Here is a 24,807-nt window from a genome sequence, read left to right as displayed (position 1 = left end):
CCCCCTTCCCATGGGCTCACCACCTATGGGAGGGGCCAAGGAGGTCGGGTGCAGTGTGAGTTGGGTGGTGGCCGAAGGCGGGGACCTTGGCGGTCCGATCCTCGGCTACAGAAACTGGCTCTTGGGACGTGGAATGTCACCTCTCTGAAGGGGAAGGAGCCTGAGCTAGTGCGCGAAGTTGAGAGGTTCCGGCTAGATATAGTCGGGCTCACCTCGACGCACAGCTTGGACTCTGGAACCAATCTCCTTGAGAGGGGCTGGACTCTCTACCACTCTGGAGTTGCCCCCGGTGAGAGGCGCCGAGCAGGTGTGGGTATACTTATTGCCCCCCAACTTGGAGCCTGTACATTGGGGTTTACCCCGGTGGACGAGAGGGTAGCCTCCCTTCGCCTTCGGGTGGGGGGACGGGTCCTAACTGTTGTTTGTGCGTATGCACCGAACAGCAGTTCGGAGTACCCACCCTTTTTGGAGTCCCTGGAGGGGGTGCTAGAGGGCATACCTTCTGGGGACTCCCTCGTTCTGCTGGGAGACTTCAATGCTCACGTGGGCAATGACAGTGAGACCTGGAAGGGCGTGATTGGGAGGAATGGCCCCCCTGATCTGAACCCGAGCGGTGTTTTGTTATTGGACTTCTGTGCTCGTCACGGATTGTCCATAACGAACACCATGTTCAAGCATAGGGGTGTTCATATGTGCACTTGGCACCAGGACACCCTAGGCCTGAGTTCGATGATCGACTTTGTGGTCGTGTCGTCGGACTTGCGGCCACATGTCTTGGACACTCGGGTGAAGAGAGGGGCGGAGCTGTCAACTGATCACCACCTGGTGGTGAGTTGGCTTCGATGGTGGGGGAGGATGCCGGTCAGGCGTGGTAGGCCCAAACGTGTTGTGAGGGTCTGCTGGGAACGTCTGGCAGAGCCCCCTGTCAGAAGTAGCTTCAACTCCCACCTCCGGCAGAACTTCGACCACATCCCGAGGGAGGTGGGGGACATTGAGTCCGAATGGGCCATGTTCCGTGCCTCTATTGTTGAGGCAGCTGACCAGAGCTGTGGCCGTAAGGTGGTCGGTGCCTGTCGTGGCGGCAATCCCCGAACCCGCTGGTGGACACCGGCGGTGAAGGATGCCGTCAAGCTGAAGAAGGAGTCCTACAGGACCCTTTTGTCCTGTGGGACCCCGGAGGCAGCTGATAGGTACCGGCAGGCCAAGCGGAATGCGGCTTTGGTGGTTGCTGAGGCAAAAACTCGGGCATGGGAGGAGTTTGGGGAGGCCATGGAGAACGACTTTCGGATGGCTTCGAGGAGATTCTGGTCCACCATCCGGCGTCTCAGGAAGGGGAAGCAGTGCAGTGTCAACACTGTATATGGTGGGGATGGTGCGCTGCTGACCTCGACTCGGGACGTTGTGGGTCGGTGGGGGGAATACTTCGAAGACCTCCTCAATCCCATTAACATGCCTTCCAATGAGGAAGCAGAGCCTGGGGACTCAGAGGTGGGCTCCCCCATCTCTGGGACTGAGGTCACCGAGGTGGTCAAAAAACTCCTTGGTGGCAGGGCCCCGGGGGTGGATGAGATACGCCCGGAGTTCCTCAAGGCTCTGGATGTTGTAGGACTGTCTTGGCTGACACGCCTCTGCAACATCGCATGGACATCAGGGACAGTGCCTCTGGATTGGCAGACCGGGGCGGTGGTCCCCCTCTTTAAGAAGGGGGATCGGAGGGTGTGTTCCAACTACAGAGGGATCACACTCCTCAGCCTCCCTGGAAAAGTCTATTCAGGGGTCCTGGAGAGGAGGGTCCGTCGGATAGTCGAGCCTCGGATTCAGGAGGAACAGTGTGGTTTTCGTCCTGGTCGCGGAACAGTGGACCAGCTCTATACCCTTAGCAGGGTCCTGGAGGGTGCATGGGAGTTTGCCCAACCAGTCTACATGTGTTTTGTGGACTTAGAAAAGGCATTCGACCGTGTCCCTCGGGGAATCCTGTGGGGGGTACTCCGAGAGTATGGGGTACCGGCCCCCCTGATAAGGGCTGTTCAGTCCCTGTACGATCAGTGCCAGAGCTTGGTCCGCATTGCCGGCAGTAAGTCGAACCCGTTTCCAGTGAGAGTTGGACTCCGCCAGGGCTGCCCTTTGTCACCGATTCTGTTCATAACTTTTATGGACAGAATTTCTAGGCGCAGCCAGGGTGTTGAGGGGGTCCGGTTTGGTGGGCTCAGGATTGGGTCACTGCTTTTTGCAGATGATGTTGTCCTGTTTGCTTCATCAGGCCGTGATCTTCAGCTCTCTCTGGATCGGTTCGCAGCCGAGTGTGAAGCGGCTGGGATGAGAATCAGCACCTCCAAATCCGAGACCATGGTCCTCAACCGGAAAAGGGTGGAGTGCCCTCTCAGGGTTGGTAGCGAGATCCTGCACCAAGTGGAGGAGTTCAAGTATCTCGGGGTCTTGTTCACGAGTGAGGGAAGAATGGAGCGTGAGATCGACAGGCGGATCGGTGCGGCATCCGCAGTAATGCGGGCGTTGCATCCGTCTGTCGTGGTGAAAAAGGAGCTGAGCCGCAAGGCGAAGCTCTCAATTTACCAGTCGATCTATGTTCCTACCCTCACCTATGGTCATGAGCTATGGGTAGTGACCGAAAGAACGAGATCGCTAATACAAGCGGCTGAAATGAGTTTCCTCCGCAGGGTGTCTGGGCTTTCCCTTAAAGATAGGGTGAGAAGCTCAGTCATCCGGGAGGGGCTCAGAGTAGAGCCGCTGCTCCTCCGCATCGAGAGGAGTCAGATGAGGTGGCTCGGGCATCTGATCAGGATGCCTCCTGGACGCCTCCCTGGTGAGGTGTTCCGGGCACGTCCAACCGGGAGGAGGCCCCGGGGAAGACCCAGGACACGCTGGAGGGACTATGTCTCTCGACTGGCCTGGGAACGCCTTGGGATTCTCCCGGAAGAGCTAGAAGAAGTGGCCGGGGAGAGGGAAGTCTGGGCATCTCTGCTCAAGCTGCTGCCCCCGCGACCCGACCTCGGATAAGCGGGAGACAATGGATGGATGGATGGATGGAGATTGTGCTGGGTGATATTATGTATGAAGTTTGGGGCTCAGTGATGGCCCCATGTGGTCACACCCCATATAACTGGATGAGAAAACACACAGTAGATGTGGAGTAATCTTTTCAGACTGCCATTGTGACTAGGAATTGAATTAAGATGGCTGATTTCTGGGTTATGAGTTCAAGTGGCAGGCAGAGTGGACGAACAACAGAAGTGACATCAGCTATGAAGTAGCTGGCAATCTGCATACGGAGGGGAAAAGAAGGCATTAGCACACTGTGCCAACCCCTGGTCAGGCAGGTAATTACCGTCACCAAAGCCCTTAAGCTGTCCCTAATGTGCACATGTGTGACACAGCATTGTGGTTTAGTGGTAGAAATGAACTCCTGGATGCATCGGACTCTAGGAGCGCTGTTGTCCGGGGCTTTATGCCCCTGGTAGGGCCACCAAAGGCAAACTGGTCCTAGGTGAGGGATGAGACAAAGTGCGGTTCAACAAAACCTCCATGATGAATACAAAATTTGGACAGCGTTTTCCCTCGCCTGGACGCGGGTCACCGGGGCCCCCATCTGAAGCCAGGCCTGGAGGTGGGGCTCGATGGCGAGTGCCTGGTGGCCGGGCTTGCACCCATGGGGCTCGGCCGGGCACAGCCTGAAGAGGCAACGTGGGTCCCCCTTCCCATGGGCTCACCACCTATGGGAGGGGCCAAGGAGGTCGGGTGCAGTGTGAGTTGGGCAGTGGCCAAAGGCGGGGACCTTGGCGGTCCGATCCTCGGCTACAGAAGCTGGATTTTCATTTCTTAAAGATGCGTAATCTGTGTTGGTAAGTTTGTAATATTTAGCAGTACTGTTCTGTCTAAGAAGAAGGATGTTTGCAAAGATGATTGGTTTCAAAAAGTGCGATGCCAAAAACCGCAATGATGAGTCCCCTAACGTCTGCCTTTCATGGTGCATGCGACCCCCAAGAATGGGTCACATAAAAGGATTAACAAAAAAAAAACTCCTTTGATATTATACTGATGACACCCTTGTGCTCTATTTGTCTAGAACAGTAGTTCCCAACCTTTTTTTTGGCCATGCCCCACCTAGGCCTCTCTAAAATCATGATGTCTCTCACTGTAACATATACCTCATTCTTATTATTACCTATTCAAAAAGTGAACTCCTACTCACGTGGAGGAAGCCCATAATGTCATTAATTTGGTTCCAAAGAACATGGAAACAAAAGAGGGAAAGGACAGTTAAAGTACTGACAAAGAAATCACATCCATCCATTATCCAACCCGCTATATCCTAACTACAGGGTCAAGGGGGGTCTGCTGGAGCCAATCCCAGCCAACACAGGGCGCATGGCAGGAAACAAACCCCAGGCAGGGTGCCAGCCTACTGCAGGACTCACACATACACACACACACACACCAGGGACAATTTAGGATCACCAATGCACCTAACCTGCATCTCTTTAAATTGTATATCCGGTTACCCATATCTGGGGGTTGGCGAGCAGGGGGCAGAGCCCCCTAGTACTTAATAATGATAATTACATTTTACAGTATATAGTCAAGTGATATTTACAGATGATTTTAATTACTTGTTTACCATACGTTCTTTGTCATGATGTCATTTTTTGCATATTTTAGTCTTTGAAATATCCATCTTACTTCAGTGATATGCACTGTTAGTGTAATAGGCTAAGATGAGTGGAGTCAATAACTTTTTAATAACAAACTAAATAATACAGCAACCTTAATGATTTAACATTGTATTTCATAGTGTGCACATGTAGTAATAAAAATATGTGTGACAGCCCCCCCCCCCCAGTCTTGACTACCTAAGAAGACAAGAACCAGCCCCCCTAAGAAAAAACTAGTAGAGAAAACTATGGAAGAAATTTTGGGAAAGGCAACTCCAGGAGAGACACCTTTCCAGGTAGGTTTGGGGGTGCAATAGGTGTCAAAAAATGGGATTAATAACAACAACAACATTTATTTATATAGCATATTTTCATACAAATAATGTAGCTCAAACCACACAAAACAAACACAAGTAGTCCTCTTCACAGAGGCTGATGGCCAGTCTATCATGGCCACCTCAGAAATACAACACAACAGTACAAATGACTTTCTACTTGCACTGCACTCCAGGGCAGAGCGACACGGCAACTCTCAAGGCAAAATGTAGAATAGATGATACCACTCACTAAATACAGAACAATCACATAGGAGTATACAGATTAGATAAAATACACCAAGGACAAAGTAGAAACAAATTAACATAAAGGAAAAACCATCAGCTAATTGTAGACCCACAGCCAAATAGTAGAAAAGGAGTCAGACAAGGCAGACACAGTCCTGGAGACCTCAGCCAATAGGCCGCCTGCCCCCATTGGTCATTCTACAGCTGAGTCAGTGCTGCGCCGGCCAATCAGATGAAAGGACTCTTCTACCTGATGATTCCAGCGCTCCTTTATCTAAGGTGACTTTTCCATAGGCAGGCAAACAACTTGGCAGTAGAGCAGTGGCACCAAGTGCCACATGAGGATACCTAGAAGGGAGACAGAATAGAGGACGGTTAGTAACAGTTTATAAATATATTACTTATATTTTAGTATCAATGACTAACAACAGAGATGCAGTATGCTCAGTGAATCAGCAGCTGTAGTCAGGGTATGCTAAACTGAAGTTGTGGGTCTTCATCCTGATTTAAAAGCTGAGACTGAAGGATCATCTCCTATATTAGCAGGCAGACCATTGTACAATCCAAACTCTAATCTGGCCATCCTGTTTTTGTGGCTAACTAGTGGTTTGCATCTTGCAGTGTGTCCCCTGTATTTCTGTTCACGAAGTCATCTGTCGATAGTCATCTCTGACACAGACTGTTTCTGATCTGTCAGGCAGGTGTTTGGGGGCTTTTTCTTTACCATATTGAGGATTTTTCTGTCATCAGCAGTGGAGATCTTTCTTGGCCTACCAGTCCCTTTGTGAGTACAGAGCCCACCAGTGTGTTCTTTCTTCTTCATGATATTCCAGTCAGTTGATTTAGGTCATCCTAAGGTTTTACTAATGTCTTAAATGGTTTTACTCTTGTTTTTTGTTTATTTTTGCTTCTTAGATTTTTCTTTGACATTGTTCTTGTCTTAATGTTGAACAATGGCAACAGACCGCAAAGGGTAGAAGCAAGTCAAGGTATCTTACGAAGCAATGAAACCCACCTTTTGAAATCACAAACATTATGGTGCCATGAAATGGGACAGTCTGCAATGTGCACTTCAATCAGGTCTGAATTGTTTAATTTGTAATTTAAAATTGTGGAGCATGGTGGTAAATCAAGGAAAAAATGTGTCTTTATCCTTAACATTATTGGGGCTGTTGTACTTCTCTGGTCCTCCTTTCTCTCTCATGCACCTCTAGACAGCTTGACGTGGCATTCTATAATAAGCCTTCTCCAAATCAATAAACACCATAAGCAAACCTTTCTTTTTTTCTCCATGCTTCTCTATAAGCTTTCTCAAGCCTGGTATAAAACCAAACTACTCCTCTACTGTGGTGGTCTCTTCTTTAAGCCTTCTAAATCTAACCCTATCCCAGATTTTCATCGTGTACGACATCAGCTTTATCTCTCTATAGTTTTCATACACCTGAATATCACCCTCTGCTTATAAACGGGAACGATCAGAACGTACAAATACTGAAGAGAAAGAAAAAAAATCCCGCGTAACGTGCATACGTATGCAAATGCGCGCGCAATGGGCGGGGTTTACGAACACTGCACCGGAAACGGAAGTGTTTTCCTCTGCTGCGCGTTGGGTACACAATGTTGGCGATACAGTGTAGTAATGCGAGTCTGAGTGTTTACCGCTAAGTGGTGCGGGGGGTGGGGTGGGTAAACAGCAGTCGGCTTTTTTTGGGGGGACGGACGGAGGGGGCTGGGTGTCTCTATCACCCCCTCCAAAAATCTCCTACAGACGGATTAGTCCAAAATGAGTACCGATCGCCGACGCGAGTCTCGGTCCAGTCGGCCTGATGGTGAGAGCCCAGGCGCCGAGACCGAGAAGGCAGACTCGCGGGATTCTGCTAGCGGCACGGAACCCTCCAGAGACACGCGCTGCCGCCGGACCAACAGCACAGTTTTCCGCTGGCTGCGGGAGAGATGCTGGGGCAGAGGAGTCGCCGTGGACCCGTCCAGGGATACATTCAGGACCATGACCAGCTTATACAGCTCGATGAACCCGGCCGACTCGGTGAACCTGAGTACCAAGACGCACGGAGCGGTGTTTAACTTGGAGTACTCGCCGGACGGGTGAGGGAGACTTCTTTTAGTTTGCAGAGGTAGAGGGGTAAGGAGTTCGCAAGGCTTCGCACTCAGAATTCTTTCTAGCGCTTTTATCTTGTATAAGCGCAGTCGGGTTAATTGGCAGTCATGTGGTTGCGGTTGCCCTAAGGGACTCTGGCTTCCTCGGATAATGTCCTGAAAACCACAAAGTTTATTAGATGGATTGGGAACAAAGCAAAAGGTGGCACAGCGGTTAGAACTGCAGATTCATTGATAAGTCGTTCCGTGCTCGAATTCGGCGCCTCGTCGTTCTTTGTGAAGTTTTCACATTCTCCTTTTGTGTCAGTAGGTTTCCCTTTCACATTCCCAAACACTGGCTCGCAATCATCTTTTTACGGCTGTCTCCGTTAGGGGTCGCCACAGCGGCTCGGTTTGCGCGTCCTGAAATGCTTACTTTTTTTTTTAAATCCCGTGCTGCGGGGATACGCACCACTTACATATGTCCCAGCATTCGGTTCAAAGGGATATGAGAATGTTATGACTTCCAATACGAACCTTCCACCAATCAACTAACCCTGGTTATCCAGAGCACAGGGTTGCAAGGAAGCTAGAGCCCATCCCAGCAAGGCAGGGTCAGTCCCTGGACGGGACGCCAGCACATAGCAGAGTGAACACACACACTGGGTCCAATAATTTAGCATCCTCAGTCCACCTACTTATCATAATCTGATATTTTTTGTTAACTGGAATTTATGATAACCTGATTTGCTTACCCTTTAGGATTACGTGTCTGCTTTGTTGTGTGTTTAATTTGATGTCCATATATGTAAATGCAGGTGGCTGTGCTCATTATTGTTGCCACATTATACCCATACATTTGTGTTCTCGGAGAACCTCAGTAAAAGAATAAACTAAAGTGGAAACAAAATGCATCATGCTGTTAATGTCACTCTTGTATTTTGAAATGTGCAAACAGGTGTAGAATTTGAACCCAGGACTCTTTGGCTTTTAGGCTGCAGTGCTAACCGCCAGACTACTGTGCTAGCCAAGTTATGACCTGTTGTGTTTTTAATTGTATAGCTATGTATAGGGGCATTATTGGTGTGTGTGTGTATATATATATATATATATATATATATATATATATATATATATATATATATAATATATATATATATATATATATATAATATATATATATGTTTGTTTGTTTCCCCTGGGAACAAATAAAGTGTTTTTAATTGTATTGGTCTGCATAGGGTCATTATTGTTAAACAATTCTGCACACCATTTCTCTGACACAATGTGAAGAAACAGTTTCTTTGTTTCGATGGCAAAATGCCTGTATAATGTTTGACTACGAGTCTAACTGAGAAGTAAGTAGTTTTCATTCTTTGTTTCTTTTTAGTCATTTTGTGTTCAGACCTATGTACTTACTGTATGTATGGAGCTTGTGTATAATGACACATTTCCTCCTGGGGACAAATACTCACACTCTCTCTCTCTATCTTATAGTGCCTTATCTATCCATCTATCTTATAGTTCCTTATCTATCTATGTATCCATCTATTATATAGTGCCTTTACTATCTATCTATCTATCTATCTATCTATCTATCTATCTATCTATCTATCTATCTATCTATCTATCTATCTATCTATCTAATAGTGCCTTATCTATCTATCTATCCATCTATCTTATAGTGCCTTATCTATCTCCTTATCTATCTATGTATCCATCTATCATATAGTGCCTTTACTATCTATCTATATGAGATATAGTGCCTTTCCTGTTTGTCTATCTGTCTGTCATTATCACATGTTAAAAATATACTCTATCCATCTTATAGTGCCTTATCTATCTATCCATCTTATAGTGCCTTATCTATCTATCCATCTTATAGTGCCTTATCTATCTATCCATCCATCTATCATATAGTGCCTTTACTATCTATCTATCTATCTATCTATCTATCTATCTATCTATCTATCTATCTATCTATCTATCTATCTATCAGATGTAGTGCCTTTCCTGTTTGTCTATCTGTCTGTCATTATCACATGTTAAAAATATAGTGAAATTCTTACTAATGTGTGCTAGTGACCCTGGTAGTACTCGTATCTTACTTCAAAATGTACCTCTACATTCCCAGAACATGTTTGACACAGCAGTATATATTTAGGGCCAACATTCATAATTTAGAAAGTGGTAACTAAAATGAGGGTCCGTTAAGTAAGTGGGTATTTACTTGATCTAATTAGCCCACATGATTGACTTCCTGGCTGTAAACAGAATACTGTTTTCAGTTGTAGCTTTTTTGTTTTTAGTATGCATGGTATCTTCCCTGATTTCTTTAAAGTTTGGTTTTCTAATAAAAATGTTACTTTTGGTAGAGGCAGTTTATGGACAGCCTGTAAATAGTCCTGATCGATAATTTCCTTTCTCAAAGCGCTTTTCTCATTGTCAGACACTGCTAATGCTTATACTGGTGCCTGCATGTTTAAGGTGTGTCGACCATGAGAGTTTAACTTTGAATACAGCAGCTCATCCATCTGTCCCATAAACCTGCTAATCCAGGGCAAGGTTGCACAGAATCCTGAACCTATCACTGCAGACACTGGGTACAAGGCAGGAACAATCCCTGGACATGGTGCCAGCACATTGCAGGGTGAACACACACATGTGCACTCTGGCCAGTTATTATCGCCAGTCTACCTACTCACATTATCTGATTCCAGTAATGGCGCACTGCACACACGATAACATGCAGTGAACACACTTGACTTGATCATTCCTAGTCTTCATCCTCTTTCTCTGTACGTTTACCATTCGATTGCTCAGAGGTTGATGTGCTTGCTGCTTCCTGAGCTGCGGCTCTTTTCTCCACCCTAGCGACCTGCTTGTTCTCATCTTTCATCGGTATCTTTTCATGTTAAAACTGATTAAGTCAGTGTTTGTGTTGCAGTTACTTAGTACGTTTTCCTTAATTTTTCACTTAAGCTGGCAATTAACTCTTCAATCTGCATCAAGAATGATTTAAGATATGAAGAGGTAGGGGAAGTGACGGCAAAGGTGTTAGTGATTATATCCTCTAGCTATCTGCCTCAAGAATTGAGATATTGAGAGGTAGGGGAAGAGATGGCAAAGGTGGCAGGGATTGAGAACTGCGCCCGTATGCATGCGCTACCGTGCTGCCCTCTGTCGAGAGTTGATTCTACAATAAAATCAAAATTAAAAGAGTAATAAAAATCATCACCCCGAAAGTGGATTGTGGTTGGTACATAGTGTATGAGTACCAAATTTCAGGTCAATTGGTCAAATGTTTTGTGAGCTACAAGTGATTTAAAACCCTGGACAGACAAACAGACAGCCACAATAGCGCATTATATAACAAGGTCTTGTGTTAGGTAGAACTTGTGATAACATGATTTGGCTTACCTTTTAGCATTAGGCCTCTGTATTATTTGTCTGTTTGATTAGTTGTGTGTGTGTTCAAAAACATAAATGTTGATGGCTGTGATGTTCATTATTGTTGCTGCATTATATCTTTATAATTCTGTACTCTGTGAACCTCAGTAAAAGAATAAACTGAACTGGAAACGACCTGCATCATGCTGTTAATGCCACCCTTTTGTCTTTGAAAGTGTTGCTTGTGCAAACTCCACACAAACAGTTCCTCCTTTGGGACTTGAACTGCGGATTCATCAGCAGTGAGGCTGCAGTGCCAAACACCACGCTGCTGTGGTAGCCATGTTTTAATTTTGTTTTGTTCTTTATTTCGCCTTATACAATTTCTTGTATTAGGAATTTGTTAGTTTCTGCATACCTCTCGGGGTCAGAGCGTAGGGTCAGCCATTGTACAGCGCCTCTGGAGCAATTACAGGTTAAAGGTCTTGCTGAAGGGCCCAACAGAGTAGGATCTTTTTTGGCAGTGACGGGGATTCGAACCGGCAACCTTCGAGATACCAGCGCAGATCCTTAGCCTAAGAGCCTCTATAGGGTCATTATTGTCAAGAGTGAGGAGTAAAGTGAAATTATTACGTGCAAGTCCTAGTGACCCTGACACCACAATTACTATAACAGTCTTACAGCAATATTTATTTAGGGCCAACGTTCAGACTGCTTAAGGTAAAATCGTAAAGTGTTTAAGTGCTAACCATATTGAGAGTCAGTTAAATAAGTTCCTGTTTATTTGTTCCAAGAAGCCAACATGACTGACTTACTGACAGCTGTAAGTAGAATACAGTTTTCAGTTGTAGCGTGTAGTTTGCCTTTTTTAGTATACATGGTGTCCTCCCTATTTTGTGTTTATTTAAAGTTCAGTTTCCTTACAAAAAAAATTGGACTTTTGATAGAGGCAGTGCCGTGTCCGGTGCCGATCAGTGACATCTTTCTGAGATGTCTGAGATTCTCCATTATTGACAGGAGCCTGCTCAGCGCCCGTCGCTCCACCATGGATGTCAAACTGTCCAGCTCTGTGCCTACAATAGAGCCTGCCTTCCTCACCAGTTTGTCCAGGCGTGAGGCGTCCCTCTTCTTTATGCTTCTCCCCAGCACACCACCGCGTAGAAGAGGGCGCTCGCCACAACTGTCTGATAGAACATCTGCAGCATCTTATTGCAGATGTTGAAGGATGCCAGCCTTCTAAGGAAGTATAGTCGGCTCTGTCCTCTCTTGCACAGAGCATCAGTATTGGCAGTCCAATTTATCATCCAGCTGCACTCCCAGGTATTTATAGGTCTGTGCCCTCTACTTTACCCTTTACTTTATGTAAATCTGGAAGAATCCACCAGGTGGTAGTGTGAGATATCATCACGGTGAGAACAGGTTCGGCTTCGCTCTGTTGTGAATTGTCTGGAACATCCATTAAATACCGATGACACCTTACCGCAATATCTCTGAAAAGGATGTTTAATGATTAAATCCATCAATCCAGGAATGTGTCCATTCCAGCAATGGGCACAAGGCAGAAACAGTCCCTGGATGGGACATCAGCTCATCACAAGGTGAATACAAGCACTCACATACACTGGCGTCATTTTAGTGTCACCAAATCTGCATATCTTTGGAAGGAAACCGGAGCCCACTGTGGAAACCCAGCAGGAAAACATGCAAACTCCAGGCAGGGAATACCAGTGACGTGACTCCCTGCGAGACAGCAGTGCTACTGCTCCGCCACCGTGTCACCCCCATGTGTGCATTCATTATTTAAACGAAATTACCGATTTATCTGTGAAATGTAGCATACATACTTTAATGCATTTCATCAGGAAAGGATTCTAAATGTGCAGAGAGTTGGAATATCATACATTTAATGTGCTCTGTGTGGGAATTGCTGCTGTCAGGTAAAGAGGAAGCCCGAGGAAAAAAAAGACAACACAGAAGATGGTATGTGAGACTTTTAAAATGTATCGTGTCAATATGATTGGGAATATGCCACTCTTGAATATAAAAGCACCACGAATGCATCTGTATGTCAGCATTTTGCTTCACCGTATCGGACCATTCATCAAACATCGAAGCACGCACATCGATCCCGTAGGATCTTCAAAGCGGCTTTCTGTCACATGTAGATAGTAAGCAGAGACTCTTCTGTCACATTCCGACTTTTATCACACTGCGTTAATTTCTGAGGACCTGCTCAGAGGACGCATCAAATGAATGCTGGGAATGCGTGGCAGCCATGATGCGTTCATGTGGGCATTCTGAGTGTGAAGTATAAGTAAGCCCTTACTACTGCATCACACTGCCAGTTTAGTGTGGACGTATGCACAGCTAGTCAAAAGTTTGGCATCGCCAATAAGTTTTTCTTTGATAGACATCAATATTGTCAAGACACTGTTAAATTAGTCAAGACATTACCAGTGTTGCTAATGGCTTGTGCTGCTTGAAACAACTGATTTTTAGACAGGTAGTGTGGTGTAGGGGTTAAGGCTTTGGACTTCAAGCCTTAAAGTTGTGGGTTCAAATCTGTGTGACCCTGAGGAAGTCACTTCACCTGCCTGTGTTCCAACTGGAAAACCAAAAGAAATGGAAACAATCTTTTTATATAATACCCTACCATGGCTGTCCGTTTGTCTGGCCAGGATTTTAAATCACCTGTAGATTGCAAACCATTTGAGCAATTGACCTGCAATTTGGTACACATGTACTACGTGACGTCTACTGTCCGCTTTCGGGGTGATGATTTTTATTACTCTTATTTATTTTTATTTTATTTTATTGTAGAATCACTGCAGTGGGCTGGCGCCCTGCCCGGGGTTTGTTTCCTGCCTTAGTTGTTGACTGGGATTGGCTCCAGCAGACCCTTGTGACCGGGATATAGTGGGTTGGATAATGGATGGATTATTGTAGAATCAACTCTTGGCAGAGGACTGTAGGGCGGCTCATGCGTACAAGCGCTGTTATCATCCCTACCAGTTTCGCTTTCACTTCCCCTACCTCTTCATATCTTAAGTCTTCAATCTGCCTTAAGAATGATTTAAGTGCCAACATTAGTGAAAAATTAAAGAAAACGTACTAAGTAATTGAAACACAAACACTGACTTAATCAGTTTTAATGCAAAAAAATGACGACGAAAGAAGAGAAGAAGCGGGCTGCTAGGGTGGAGATGAGAATAGCTGCTCAGGAAGCAGCAAGTTCATCGACCTCTGAGCAAACGAATGCTAAACGTACAGAGAAAGAGGATGAAGACTAGGAATGCTCAAGTCAAGTGTGTGCAGTGCGCCGTTACTGGAGTCAAATAATGTGAGTAGGTAGATTGGCGATAATAACTGGCCCAAGTGTGTGTGTGTGTGTGTGTGTGTGTGTGTGTGTGTGTGTGTGTGTGTGTGTGTGTGTTCACCCTGCAATGGGCTGGCGCCCTGTCCAGAGATTGGCCGTTACTGGTTGTATCATAAATGTTGTAAGTTGCCTTGGAAAAAGGTGTCCATCGAATAAGTAAATGTAAAATATTTTTAAGTTATTATTCACATATGACTGCAAAGCCCCATTTTCAGCAGGCATTCTTTCAGTGTGCCAGTGGTCAACTCCCTTAGCATATCCATAATTATATATATATATATATATATATATATCTATAATATATATATATCGGCACCACAATTACTGGAACTATTTCACTTTAAAACATTAATCTACCTTACTGGAAAATCTCACCTGTTATATATATATATATATATATACATATACACAGTGGTGTGAAAAACTATTTGCCCCCTTCGTGATTTCTTACTCTTTTGCATGTTTGTCACACAAAATGTTTCTGATCATCAAACACATTTAACCATTAGTCAAATATAACACAAGTAAACACAAAATGCAGTTTGTAAATGGTGGTTTTTATTATTTAGGGAGAAAAAAAAATCCAAACCTACATGGCCCTGTGTGAAAAAGTAATTGCCCCCTGAACCTAATAACTGGTTGGGCCACCCTTAGCAGCAATAACTGCAATCAAGCGTTTGCGATAACTTGCAATGAGTCTTTTACAGCGCTCTGGAGGAATTTTGGCCCACTCATCTTTGCAAAATTGTTGTAATTCAGCTTTATTTGAGGGTTTTCTAGCATGAACCGCCTTTTTAAGGTCATGCCATAGCATCTCAGTTGGATTCAGGTCAGGACTTTGACTAGGCCACTCCAAAGTCTTCATTTTGTTTTTCTTCAGCCATTCAGAGGTGGATTTGCTAGTGTGTTTTGGGTCATTGTCCTGTTGCAGCACCCAAGATCGCTTCAGCTTGAGTTGACGAACAGATGGCCGGACATTCTCCTTCAGGATTTTTTGGTAGACAGTAGAATTCATGGTTCCATCTATCACAGCAAGCCTTCCAGGTCCTGAAGCAGCAAAACAACCCCAGACCATCACACTACAGTAATCCCTCGCTATATCGCGCTTCGCCTTTCGCGGCTTCACTCCATCGCGGATTTTATATGTAAGCATATTTAAATATATATCGCGGATTTTTCGCTGCTTCGCGGGTTTCTGCGGACAATGGGTCTTTTAATTTCTGGTACATGCTTCCTCAGTTGGTTTGCCCAGTTGATTTCATACAAGGGACGCTATTGGCAGATGGCTGAGAAGCTACCCAGCTTACTTTCTCTCTCTCTCTCTCTCTCTCTCTCTCTCTCTCTCTCTTGCGCTGACTTTCTGTGATCCTGACGTAGGGGGTGTGAGCAGGGGGGCTGTTCGCACACCTAGACGATACGGACGCTCGTCTAAAAATGCTGAAAGATTATCTTCAAGTTGCTATCTTTTGTGCAGCTGCTTTCTGAAACGACATGCTGCACAGCGCTTCGCATACTTAAAAGCTCGAAGGGCACGTATTGATTTGTGCTTGAAAAACAAACTCACTCTCTCTCTCTCTCTCTTTATCTGCTCCTGACGGAGGGGGTGTGAGCTGCCGCCTTCAACAGCTTTGTGCCGCGGTGCTTCGCATACTTAAAAGCCAAACAGAGAGAAATGCAAACAAATCAATAGGGCTATCTATGTGACATTCTGTGCTCCTGACAGGCACTCCTTTGAAGAGGTAGATATGTTTGCATTCTTTTAATTGTGAGACGGAACTGTCATCTCTGTCTTGTCATGGAGCACAGTTTAAACTTTTGAAAAAGAGACAAATGTTTGTTTGCAGTGTTTGAATAACGTTCCTGTCTCTCTACAACCTCCTGTGTTTCTGCGCAAATCTGTGACCCAAGCATGACAATATAAAAATAACCATATAAACATATGGTTTCTACTTCGCGGATTTTCTTATTTCGCGGGTGCCTCTGGAACGCAACCCCCGCGATGGAGGAGGGATTACTGTACCACCACCATATTTTACTGTTGGTATGATGTTCTTTTTCTGAAATGCTGTGTTCCTTTTACGCCAGATGTAACGGGACATTTGCCTTCCAAAAAGTTCAACTTTTGACTCATCAGTCCACAAGGTATTTTCCCAAAAGTCTTGGCAATCATTGAGATGTTTCTTAGCAAAATTGAGACAAGCCCTAATGTTCTTTTTGCTTAACAGTGGTTTGCGTCTTGGAAATCTGCCATGCAGGCCGTTTTTGCCCAGTCTCTTTCTTATGGTGGAGTCGTGAACACTGACCTTAATTGAGGCAAGTGAGGCCTGCAGTTCTTTAGACGTTGTCCTGGGGTCTTTTGTGACCTCTCGGATGAGTCGTCTCTGCGCTCCTGGGGTAATTTTGGTCGGCCGGCCACTCCTGGGAAGGTTCACTACTGTTCCATGTTTTTGCCATTTGTGGATAATGGCTCTCACTGTGGTTCGCTGGAGTCCCAAAGCTTTAGAAATGGCTTTATAACCTTTACCAGACTGATAGATCTCAATTACTTCTGTTCTCATTTGTTCCTGAATTTCTTTGGATCTTGGCATGATGTCTAGCTTTTGAGGTGCTTTTGGTCTACTTCTCTGTGTCAGGCAGCTCCTATTTAAGTGATTTCTTGATTGAAACAGGTGTGGCAGTAATCAGGCCTGGGGGTGGCTATGGAAATTGAACTCAGGTGTGATACACCACAGTTAGGTTATTTTTTAACAAGGGGGCAATTACTTTTTCACACAGGGCCATGTAGGTTTGGATTTTTTTTCTCCCTAAATAATAAACACCATCATTTAAAAACTGCATTTTGTGTTTACTTGTGTTATATTTGACTAATGGTTAAATGTGTTTGATGATTAGAAACATTTTGTGTGAGAAACATGCAAAAGAATAAGAAATCAGGAAGGGGGCAAATAGTTTTTCACACCACTGAATATATATATTTGCAGTTGGAGATCCACAAAGGGAGAAAAAACGAATCACGTATCATAAAATAGTTTTATTCCTGAGCTTTCAACCCCTATCAGGGGTCTTCATCAGAGGATAATGCTTAGACTTACAAGAATCACAGGCAATATATAGCAACACATTCAGTATTTTGGGTGGCGGTGACTAAGTCAGTATGATCGTTTAATTATCGTTTAATTAATGTGCATATGTCCTTCTTAAGTTGGCATATGCTGGGTTTATGTCCAAGTGTCTGTTGATGGCGTTTTCATCTGATAGCCAAGACTCGGCCAACTCTCTGGCGCTTTTTGTACTGGCCTTAAATTTTACTTTTATGTTGTCCCAGTTGAATGTGTGTCCTGTCGATTTAGTATGTGCATATATCAAAGATAGTGCGTCCTTTCTTCTGACGGCGTTGCGATGTTCCTGTACACGTGTTGAGATTTTTTTTGACGTTTGTCCTATGTATACAGCTGAGCAAGAATTGCATGGAATACTATAAACTGCGTTTCGTGTTTCGGCTGTCGATTTTTTGTTTTTAGCATTAAACAGGACCATGCGCAGATTGTTGGTGGGTTTATGTGCTATTTTGATGCCCCACTTGGTCAGGGTGCATGCCGTGCCTTCTGACACATTATGGTGATACGGGAGTGAATGCCAGATGGGGTGGGGGTTCTGATTTACGTTGATTGTATGCTGATTCCTTTGGCGTCTGCTGTGTAGACTCCGATTAATGAATGATTTTGAGTATCCGTTCGAGGTGAAAAGTTGAAACAGATAGCGTCTCTCATTAATTTTTGTTTCCTTGGTATTACAATGCGTGTGGACTCGTTTAAATAGGGTTTTCACGCAGCTCCGTTTATGAGATACCGGGTGATTGCTGGTGAACTGTTGAATCTTGTCTGCGTAGCATTGTTTGCGGTAAACACTTGTGGTCAGGGTGGCGTCACTATTTCTTTTGATGTAAATGTCCAGGAAATTGATGTGTCGATTGTTTTCTTTTTCCATTGTGAACTGGATTGCGGGGAATATTGTGTTAATATGATTGAAGAACTCATTCAGCTGGTTCTTTCTTAATATGACGAATGTGTCGTCTACATAGCGTATCCAAATTTTGGGTGTAATCTGGGATAAAGCTATGTTTTCAAATCGTTGCATTACCAGTTCAGCTAGGAGTCCAGATAACGGTGATCCCATCGGCATGCCTTCTTTCTGTGTGTAATACTTGCCGTTGAAATGAAAATGCGTTTTTTGGCAAAGTGATATTAGGTGCATTATGTCTTTGATGGACAGTTTGGTTCTTGTCTCTATGGTGGGGTCACTATCCAGTTTCATTAATAATGTTTCTGTGGCCAGTTGGATCGGGATCATGGTGTATAGTGATATAACATCAAACGAGACCGTGATCTCGTCCTCGGCGATGGATACGTCATTCAAGCGCTGTAATGCAGACTCCGCGCTGTTGACGGAATAATCTGAGTCGTCCGGATCATACTGACTTAGTCACCGCCACCCACTTACCTCCACTTAGCTAGCGAATGAGAGAACTACTGTACAGATTTAGATTGGGTTTTTTTTCTATATTTTGCTTGAACATTCCGGTTGATTTTGCAACTTCTCTCATCACGCTAAGAATCGTAGTTCGCTTGCAGGAGCAATATATTCGCGCTAATCCGAGAGAGACGCAGTGGGCCGAGGGAAGGGGGAAGCATGACATCAGGAGTGGGGAGCCGGGCAGGGCCCTCCTCACTGTCCTGTTTCACTGCTACGTGGGATGACTAGTTGTTATTATTTACTTATATACTAGCAAAATACCCGCGCTTCGCAGCGGAGAAGTAGTGTGTTAAAGAGGTTATGAAAAAAAAAGGAAACATTTTAAAAATAACGTAACATGATTGTCAATGTAATTGTGTTGTCATTGTTATAACTGTTGCTATCTTTTATATATATATATATATATATATATATATATATATATATATAATATATATATCTATATAATATACACACACACATAAACATTTATATACATATACATATATATACATATCTGCATATACACATCTACATATATATACACACATACATAAACACACACATAAGACTTACTGACTGAAACGGGCTTTCATTGACAATCATGTTACGTTATTTTTAAAATGTTTCCTTTTTTTTCCATAACCTCTTTAACACAGTACTTCTCCGCTGCGAAGCGCGGGTATTTTGCTAGTATATATATATATATATATATATATATATATATATATATATATATATATATATACATATACACACATACATGCAGTTTTAATAACACAGAAATCAATATAAACATTAACATCATTATCATATGAGAATATGAAGTAATATATAAGAAGCACATTTCATATAAATATAAATTATTAAACAGTAAAATCTTCTTCTGTAATTTGCTACTGTGGCAATTTGTGTGTCTGTCCAGGATTTTAAATGACCTGTAGCTCGCAAACCGTTTCACCTATACACTTGAAATGTGGTACACATATAGTACGTCACGTCTACTATCCGCTTTATGGGTAATGATTGTATTACTCTTTTTATCTTTATTTTATTTTATTGTAGAATCAACTCCTATCTGCGCACAGCAGGGCAGCCGTGGGCGGATGCGTATGGTGTATTCACTCCATGTTATCGTGCATTGCGCTGTCAGTGGTATTTTGATAAAAGAATTTGAACAACATATAAGAAGCGTATAAATTATTAAACAGTAAAACATTAACATTTAAGAAGTAAAGTTACATTAAGTACTACTGCAGTGCCTTCGGGTATACCTCATTTTTTCTTTGCCCATTACATGCTTAAATGTATACATTTTTTGGTGCACCTACCCGAGAACACGCGACATATAACCGAGCGTGGGAGAAGCATGGATTTTAAACACGCGTTGAGTTGATCTGCTGGTCTCCCTCGTGGAATAACTGGTAATGTTTGACTAAAATGTACAGCGAGTAAAACGACATTACCTCCTATTTTTTTTTTTTACGATCTCTGAGATCTTGCTTTTTTCGGTTCAAGGCTTCATAAGCTCTTTTATGTTGTATGGTGTACTTATCCCAAACCATCATCTTTGAATGTTGCAAGACTTTCGCCTTGTATGTAGATCGGGGTAATTACATTCATTGCATTCCTAGTCTGAATCACAATGTGATTGTATGGGTGGTTACCTGGCACTGTAGGGTTGCCACCCGTCCTTTAAAATACGGAATCGTGCCGCGTTTGAGAATGAAATTGCGCGTCCCGTTTTGAATCAATACTGGACGGGATTTATCCCGTATTTTTTTTATAATTTTTTTTTTAAAGCAGCGTCTCATGCAAATCATCCCACACGCATTTTATGAAGATGCCTCCTTTCCTACTTTGGATTGGGTAATACTTGATGTCATCGTTAGTTTGATTGGTGTTTTTAACTGTCCAGTGAGGAGGGCGTGTCTTTTAAGTACAGTCTGCAAAGTGTTGGCACTGAGATGTGGCGTCAGCGCCATAGTTGAAGCCCCTAACGTTGTGGTCAGCAAGTCGGCTAACATCCGCCATGTGCCGTCTTTCAGTTGCGAGAAGCAGATCATAGAATGGTTGAAACTGTTGCCCCTAACGTTGCGCCACGGCGTGTGGTTCGTTTATACCTCGTGTCTTCTCATTAAACTTTTATCTTGCGAATATGTTATTGCAATCCGCAGCGGGAGCGTTTCTATAAACTTAATATAAACTTACGTTTTACACCGTGCTTTGTTTCCCTTATGAACATGCTTGTATGCTTAACTCGCTCCGTTCTCAATTGTTTAATTAATTTTTTGCTCTTCGCTGTTTGCGGCTGTTCCTCCATTTCCCCCTACTTCGTTCTTTTATCTCGCGAATATGTTATTGCAATCCTTAACGGGAGCGTTTCAATAAAGTGATTGAAAATAGTTTTGCATTTACCTTTTTAGTAAAAGGCGAGCTTTTAAGCCTGAGAAATCACCCCGTAAATGCACACGTTTAATTGCACATGTGTTAATATGTATGGTTACACAGTATTAAAAGACAGTGAACAACGTCAGTTACCTTTGTTCCCGCGTTTGATAAAAGGTGAGCTTTTAAGCCTGAGAAATCACCCCGTAAATGCACACGTTTAATTGCACATGTGTTAATATGTATGCTTACACAGTATTAAAAGACAGTCAAAAATTAACGTCATTTACCTTCGTTCCCGCGTGTGACTCGTGCTGTAAATCTCTTCCTTGTTTTTAGTTCACGTGATTACGTAGGAGGCGTGATGACGCGATACGTGACTCCGCCTCCTCCATTACAGTGTATGGACAAAAAATATGTTCCAGTTATGACCATTACGCTTTGAATTTCGAAATGAAACCTGCCTAACTTTTGTAAGTAAGCTGTAAGGAATGAGCCTGCCAAATTTCAGCCTTCCACCTACACGGGAAGTTGGAGAATTAGTGATGAGTCAGTCAGTGAGTGAGTCAGTCAGTCAGTCAGTGAGGGCTTTGCCTTTTATTATTATAGATTATTTATTTATGTTATATATTATATATATAATTATTATTATTTATTTATTTATATAGCCCTTTTCTCCATATTCAAAGTGTAAGGCACAAAGTGCTAACGAAAATGAGAGTCAGTTACGTATATTGATATTTACTTGTTCCCAGAAGCCCACATTACTGATAGCTGTAAACAGAATACTGGTTTCAGTTTTAGTATGTAGTTTTCCTTCATTTTTTGCCTTCAGTATCCATTTTGTCCTCCTTGTTTTTAATTTCTTTAAAATTAAGTTTGCTTACAAAAATTCTACTTTTGACAGAGGCAATTCATGGACAACCTTTACTGTGCTGATCAGTGAAATCTGTGTTCCATTTCTTAAAGAGCTTTTCTTATTGTCTGACTGTCCCTGCTAGTGCCTGTGCAGGTGCCTTCATATATACGTGTGGAAGCTGTGTTGGCTACGAGGGTCTCCTCCTTCTCTTCAGGAAACTTAATTACCAGACTTTGAAAAAAGATGCATCGTTTCACTCATTCTTCCCCACTGCTTATCCTATGATGTCATTTTTCATTTTGGTTTGAGATGCGAGATGGAGCTCATAGTTGTAATGCTTATATTTAAATATTGTTAATTCCAGTGTGTTGATTAGTTTTGTCTCATCTCATATTTGTAAAATACTGGGTTTTGTAGATTAGTTACATACAAGTAACAAGAAGGTAAATTACAAATAGAAGGTGGGGATACCAAGTTATTAAAAGAAAAAGAAAAAATTACAATGATTGCGGGGTTTACTTTGGTGCTGCATTCTATTTACCTCGGAAATTGAATGTTGGATCTGAGAATGACATCACACACAAGTTGACCAAATTCCTGTAAAACATTCAGAAAACCAATATGGACACGTCTAGGAAAACCTTTGTTTGCTTCCTCCATTGGATTAAATAGCGGTTGATAACAATGCATTACATGGAATTTTACGTGTCCTAGCACCGTAGCAAAATGTCCACATATAACAGTTGGACAACACTGTGTGTACAGCTGATTTAATAAGACACAGATTGACAGAAGTGATAATAAACAGTAAAATACAACAGCTTTGACTAAAGTTCACAATGTACGTAGCCATTTGGGATTGACGTCACAATAAGTCGGACAAACTCAGACTTGACAGACCAGCCCTGAGTTTCCAAGTTGGATATCTAGGGTCCTATGGAATCCATTTTATTTTTTTCACAAATTCTGTTTTTTTTTTTGTTGTAAGTAGTAACAGCTACAACAAACAATAATGAAATGGCACTTTACATTCCTTTTAATGAAACAGTAAACTAGCACAACTGATCCTTATTTTGATAGATAGATACTTTATTAATCCCAAGGGGAAATTCACATACTCCAGCAGCAGCATACTGATAAAAAACAACATTAAATTAAAGAGTGATAACAATGCAGGTATACAGACAGACAATAACTTTGTATAATGTTAACGTTTACCCCCCCGGGTGGTACTGAAGAGTCGTATAGTGTGGGGGAGGAACGATCTCCTCAGTCTGTCAGTGGAGCAGGATGGTGACTGCAGTCTGTCGCTGAAGCTGCTCCTCTGTCTGGAGATGATCCTGTTCAGTGGATTCAGTGGATTCTCCGTGATTGACAGGAGTCTGCTCAGCGCCCGTCGCTCTGTCACGGATGTCAAACTGTCCAGCTCCGTGCCTACAATAGAGCCTGCCTTCCTCACCTGTTTGTCCAGGCGTGAGGCGTCCCTCTTCTTTATGCTTCTCCCCAGCACACCACCGCGTAGAAGAGGGCGCTCGCCACAACTGTCTGATAAAACATCTGCAGCATCTTATTGTAGATGTTGAAGGACGCCAGCCTTCTATGGACGTATAGTCGGCTCTGTCCTCTTGCACAGAGCATCAGTATTGGCAGTACAGTCCAGTTTATCATCCAGCTGCACTCCCAGGTATTTATAGGTCTGTACCCTCTGCACACAGTCACCTCTGATGATCACGGGGTTGGTGAGGGGCCTGGGCCTCCTAAAATCCACCACCAGCTCCTTGGTTTTGCTGGTGTTCAGTTGTAGGTGGTTTGAGTTGCACCATTTAACAAAGTCCTTGATTAAATTCCTATACTCCTCTTCCTGCCCATTCCTGATGTAGCCCACGATAGCAGTGTCGTCAGCGAACTTTTGCACGTGGCAGGACTCCGAGTTGTATTGGAAGTCCGATGTATATAGGCTGAAGAGGACCAGAGAAAGTACAGTCCCCTGCGGCGCTCCTGTGTTGCTGACCACAATGTCAGACCTGCAGTTCCCGAGACGCACATACTGAGGTCTGTCTGTAAGATAGTCTACGATCCATGCCATCAGGTATGATTCTACACCCATCTCTGTCAGCTTGTCCCTAAGGAGCAGAGGTTGGATGGTGTTGAAGGCGCTAGAGAAGTCCAGAAACATAATTCTTACTGCACCACTGCCTCTGTCCAAGTGGGAGAGGGACCGTTGTAGCATGTAGATAATGGCATCCTCCTCTCCCACCTTCTCCTGGTATGCGAACTGCAGAGGGTCGAGGGCGTGACGGACCTGTGGCCTCAGGTGGTGAAGCAGCAGCCGCTCCATGGTCTTCATCACTTGTGACATCAGAGCGACAGGCCGGAAGTCATTCAGCTCACTAGGACGTGATACCTTTGGGACTGGGGTAATGCAAGATGTTTTCCAAAGCCTCGGGACTCTCCCCTGTTCCAGGCTCAGGTTGAAGATGTGCTGTAGAGCAGGGGTCCGTGGCCCACTACTGGGCCGCAGTTGTCTGACAGTCTGGCAGCGAGAGAATTGCGGGCAACGGCAGACTCACTCAGACTTTTCAGAACGCTTGGCAGGCGGGGCTTTGCAGCGGCGCAGTGAGAAGAGAGAGACCGAAGTGAGAGAGTATAACAACAAAGAATTTTTATGGTCCCTACAGTTTCCCCGTATGACACGAGTCTATAGAAATCTCGTTACTATGAAGTACATTCAGCAGATACTTTCATGACAACGAAGTGACCTTGAAATGCTTAAATGAATCATCCACAGAGCAGTTAGATCTGTGGTCGCAGCTCAGTTGTACACATTTGCACAACGATCCCCAAACAGAAACATTGTAAAAAAATATTATTTCTTTGAACTTTCCTCGTACTATTTTTGAAAAACATCCATTGGAATTTAACTAATTGTCACCCTCCTATAGAAACAGCAGACAAGAA

At 43.8% G+C, this 24,807-nt stretch overlaps 1 protein-coding gene across 1 annotated transcript in view; it reads left to right on the top strand.

Moving 5' to 3' along the window:
- Window positions 1–6,884: 6,884 nt before the first annotated feature.
- Window positions 6,885–24,807, top strand: part of wdr32 (WD repeat domain 32) — a 67,044-nt gene continuing 49,121 nt past the window's right edge. Inside the window, exon 1 of the mRNA XM_028805815.2 lies at window positions 6,885–7,333. Coding sequence (XP_028661648.1) covers window positions 7,014–7,333 — 320 coding nt within the window. The 5' untranslated portion in view covers window positions 6,885–7,013. The remainder of the gene's footprint in view (window positions 7,334–24,807) is intronic.

Source organism: Erpetoichthys calabaricus, chromosome 7 (genome assembly GCF_900747795.2).
Source record: "Erpetoichthys calabaricus chromosome 7, fErpCal1.3, whole genome shotgun sequence".
Classification (NCBI taxonomy): Eukaryota; Metazoa; Chordata; class Cladistia; order Polypteriformes; family Polypteridae; genus Erpetoichthys; species Erpetoichthys calabaricus.
This window is presented reverse-complemented; position numbering and strand designations above follow the sequence as displayed.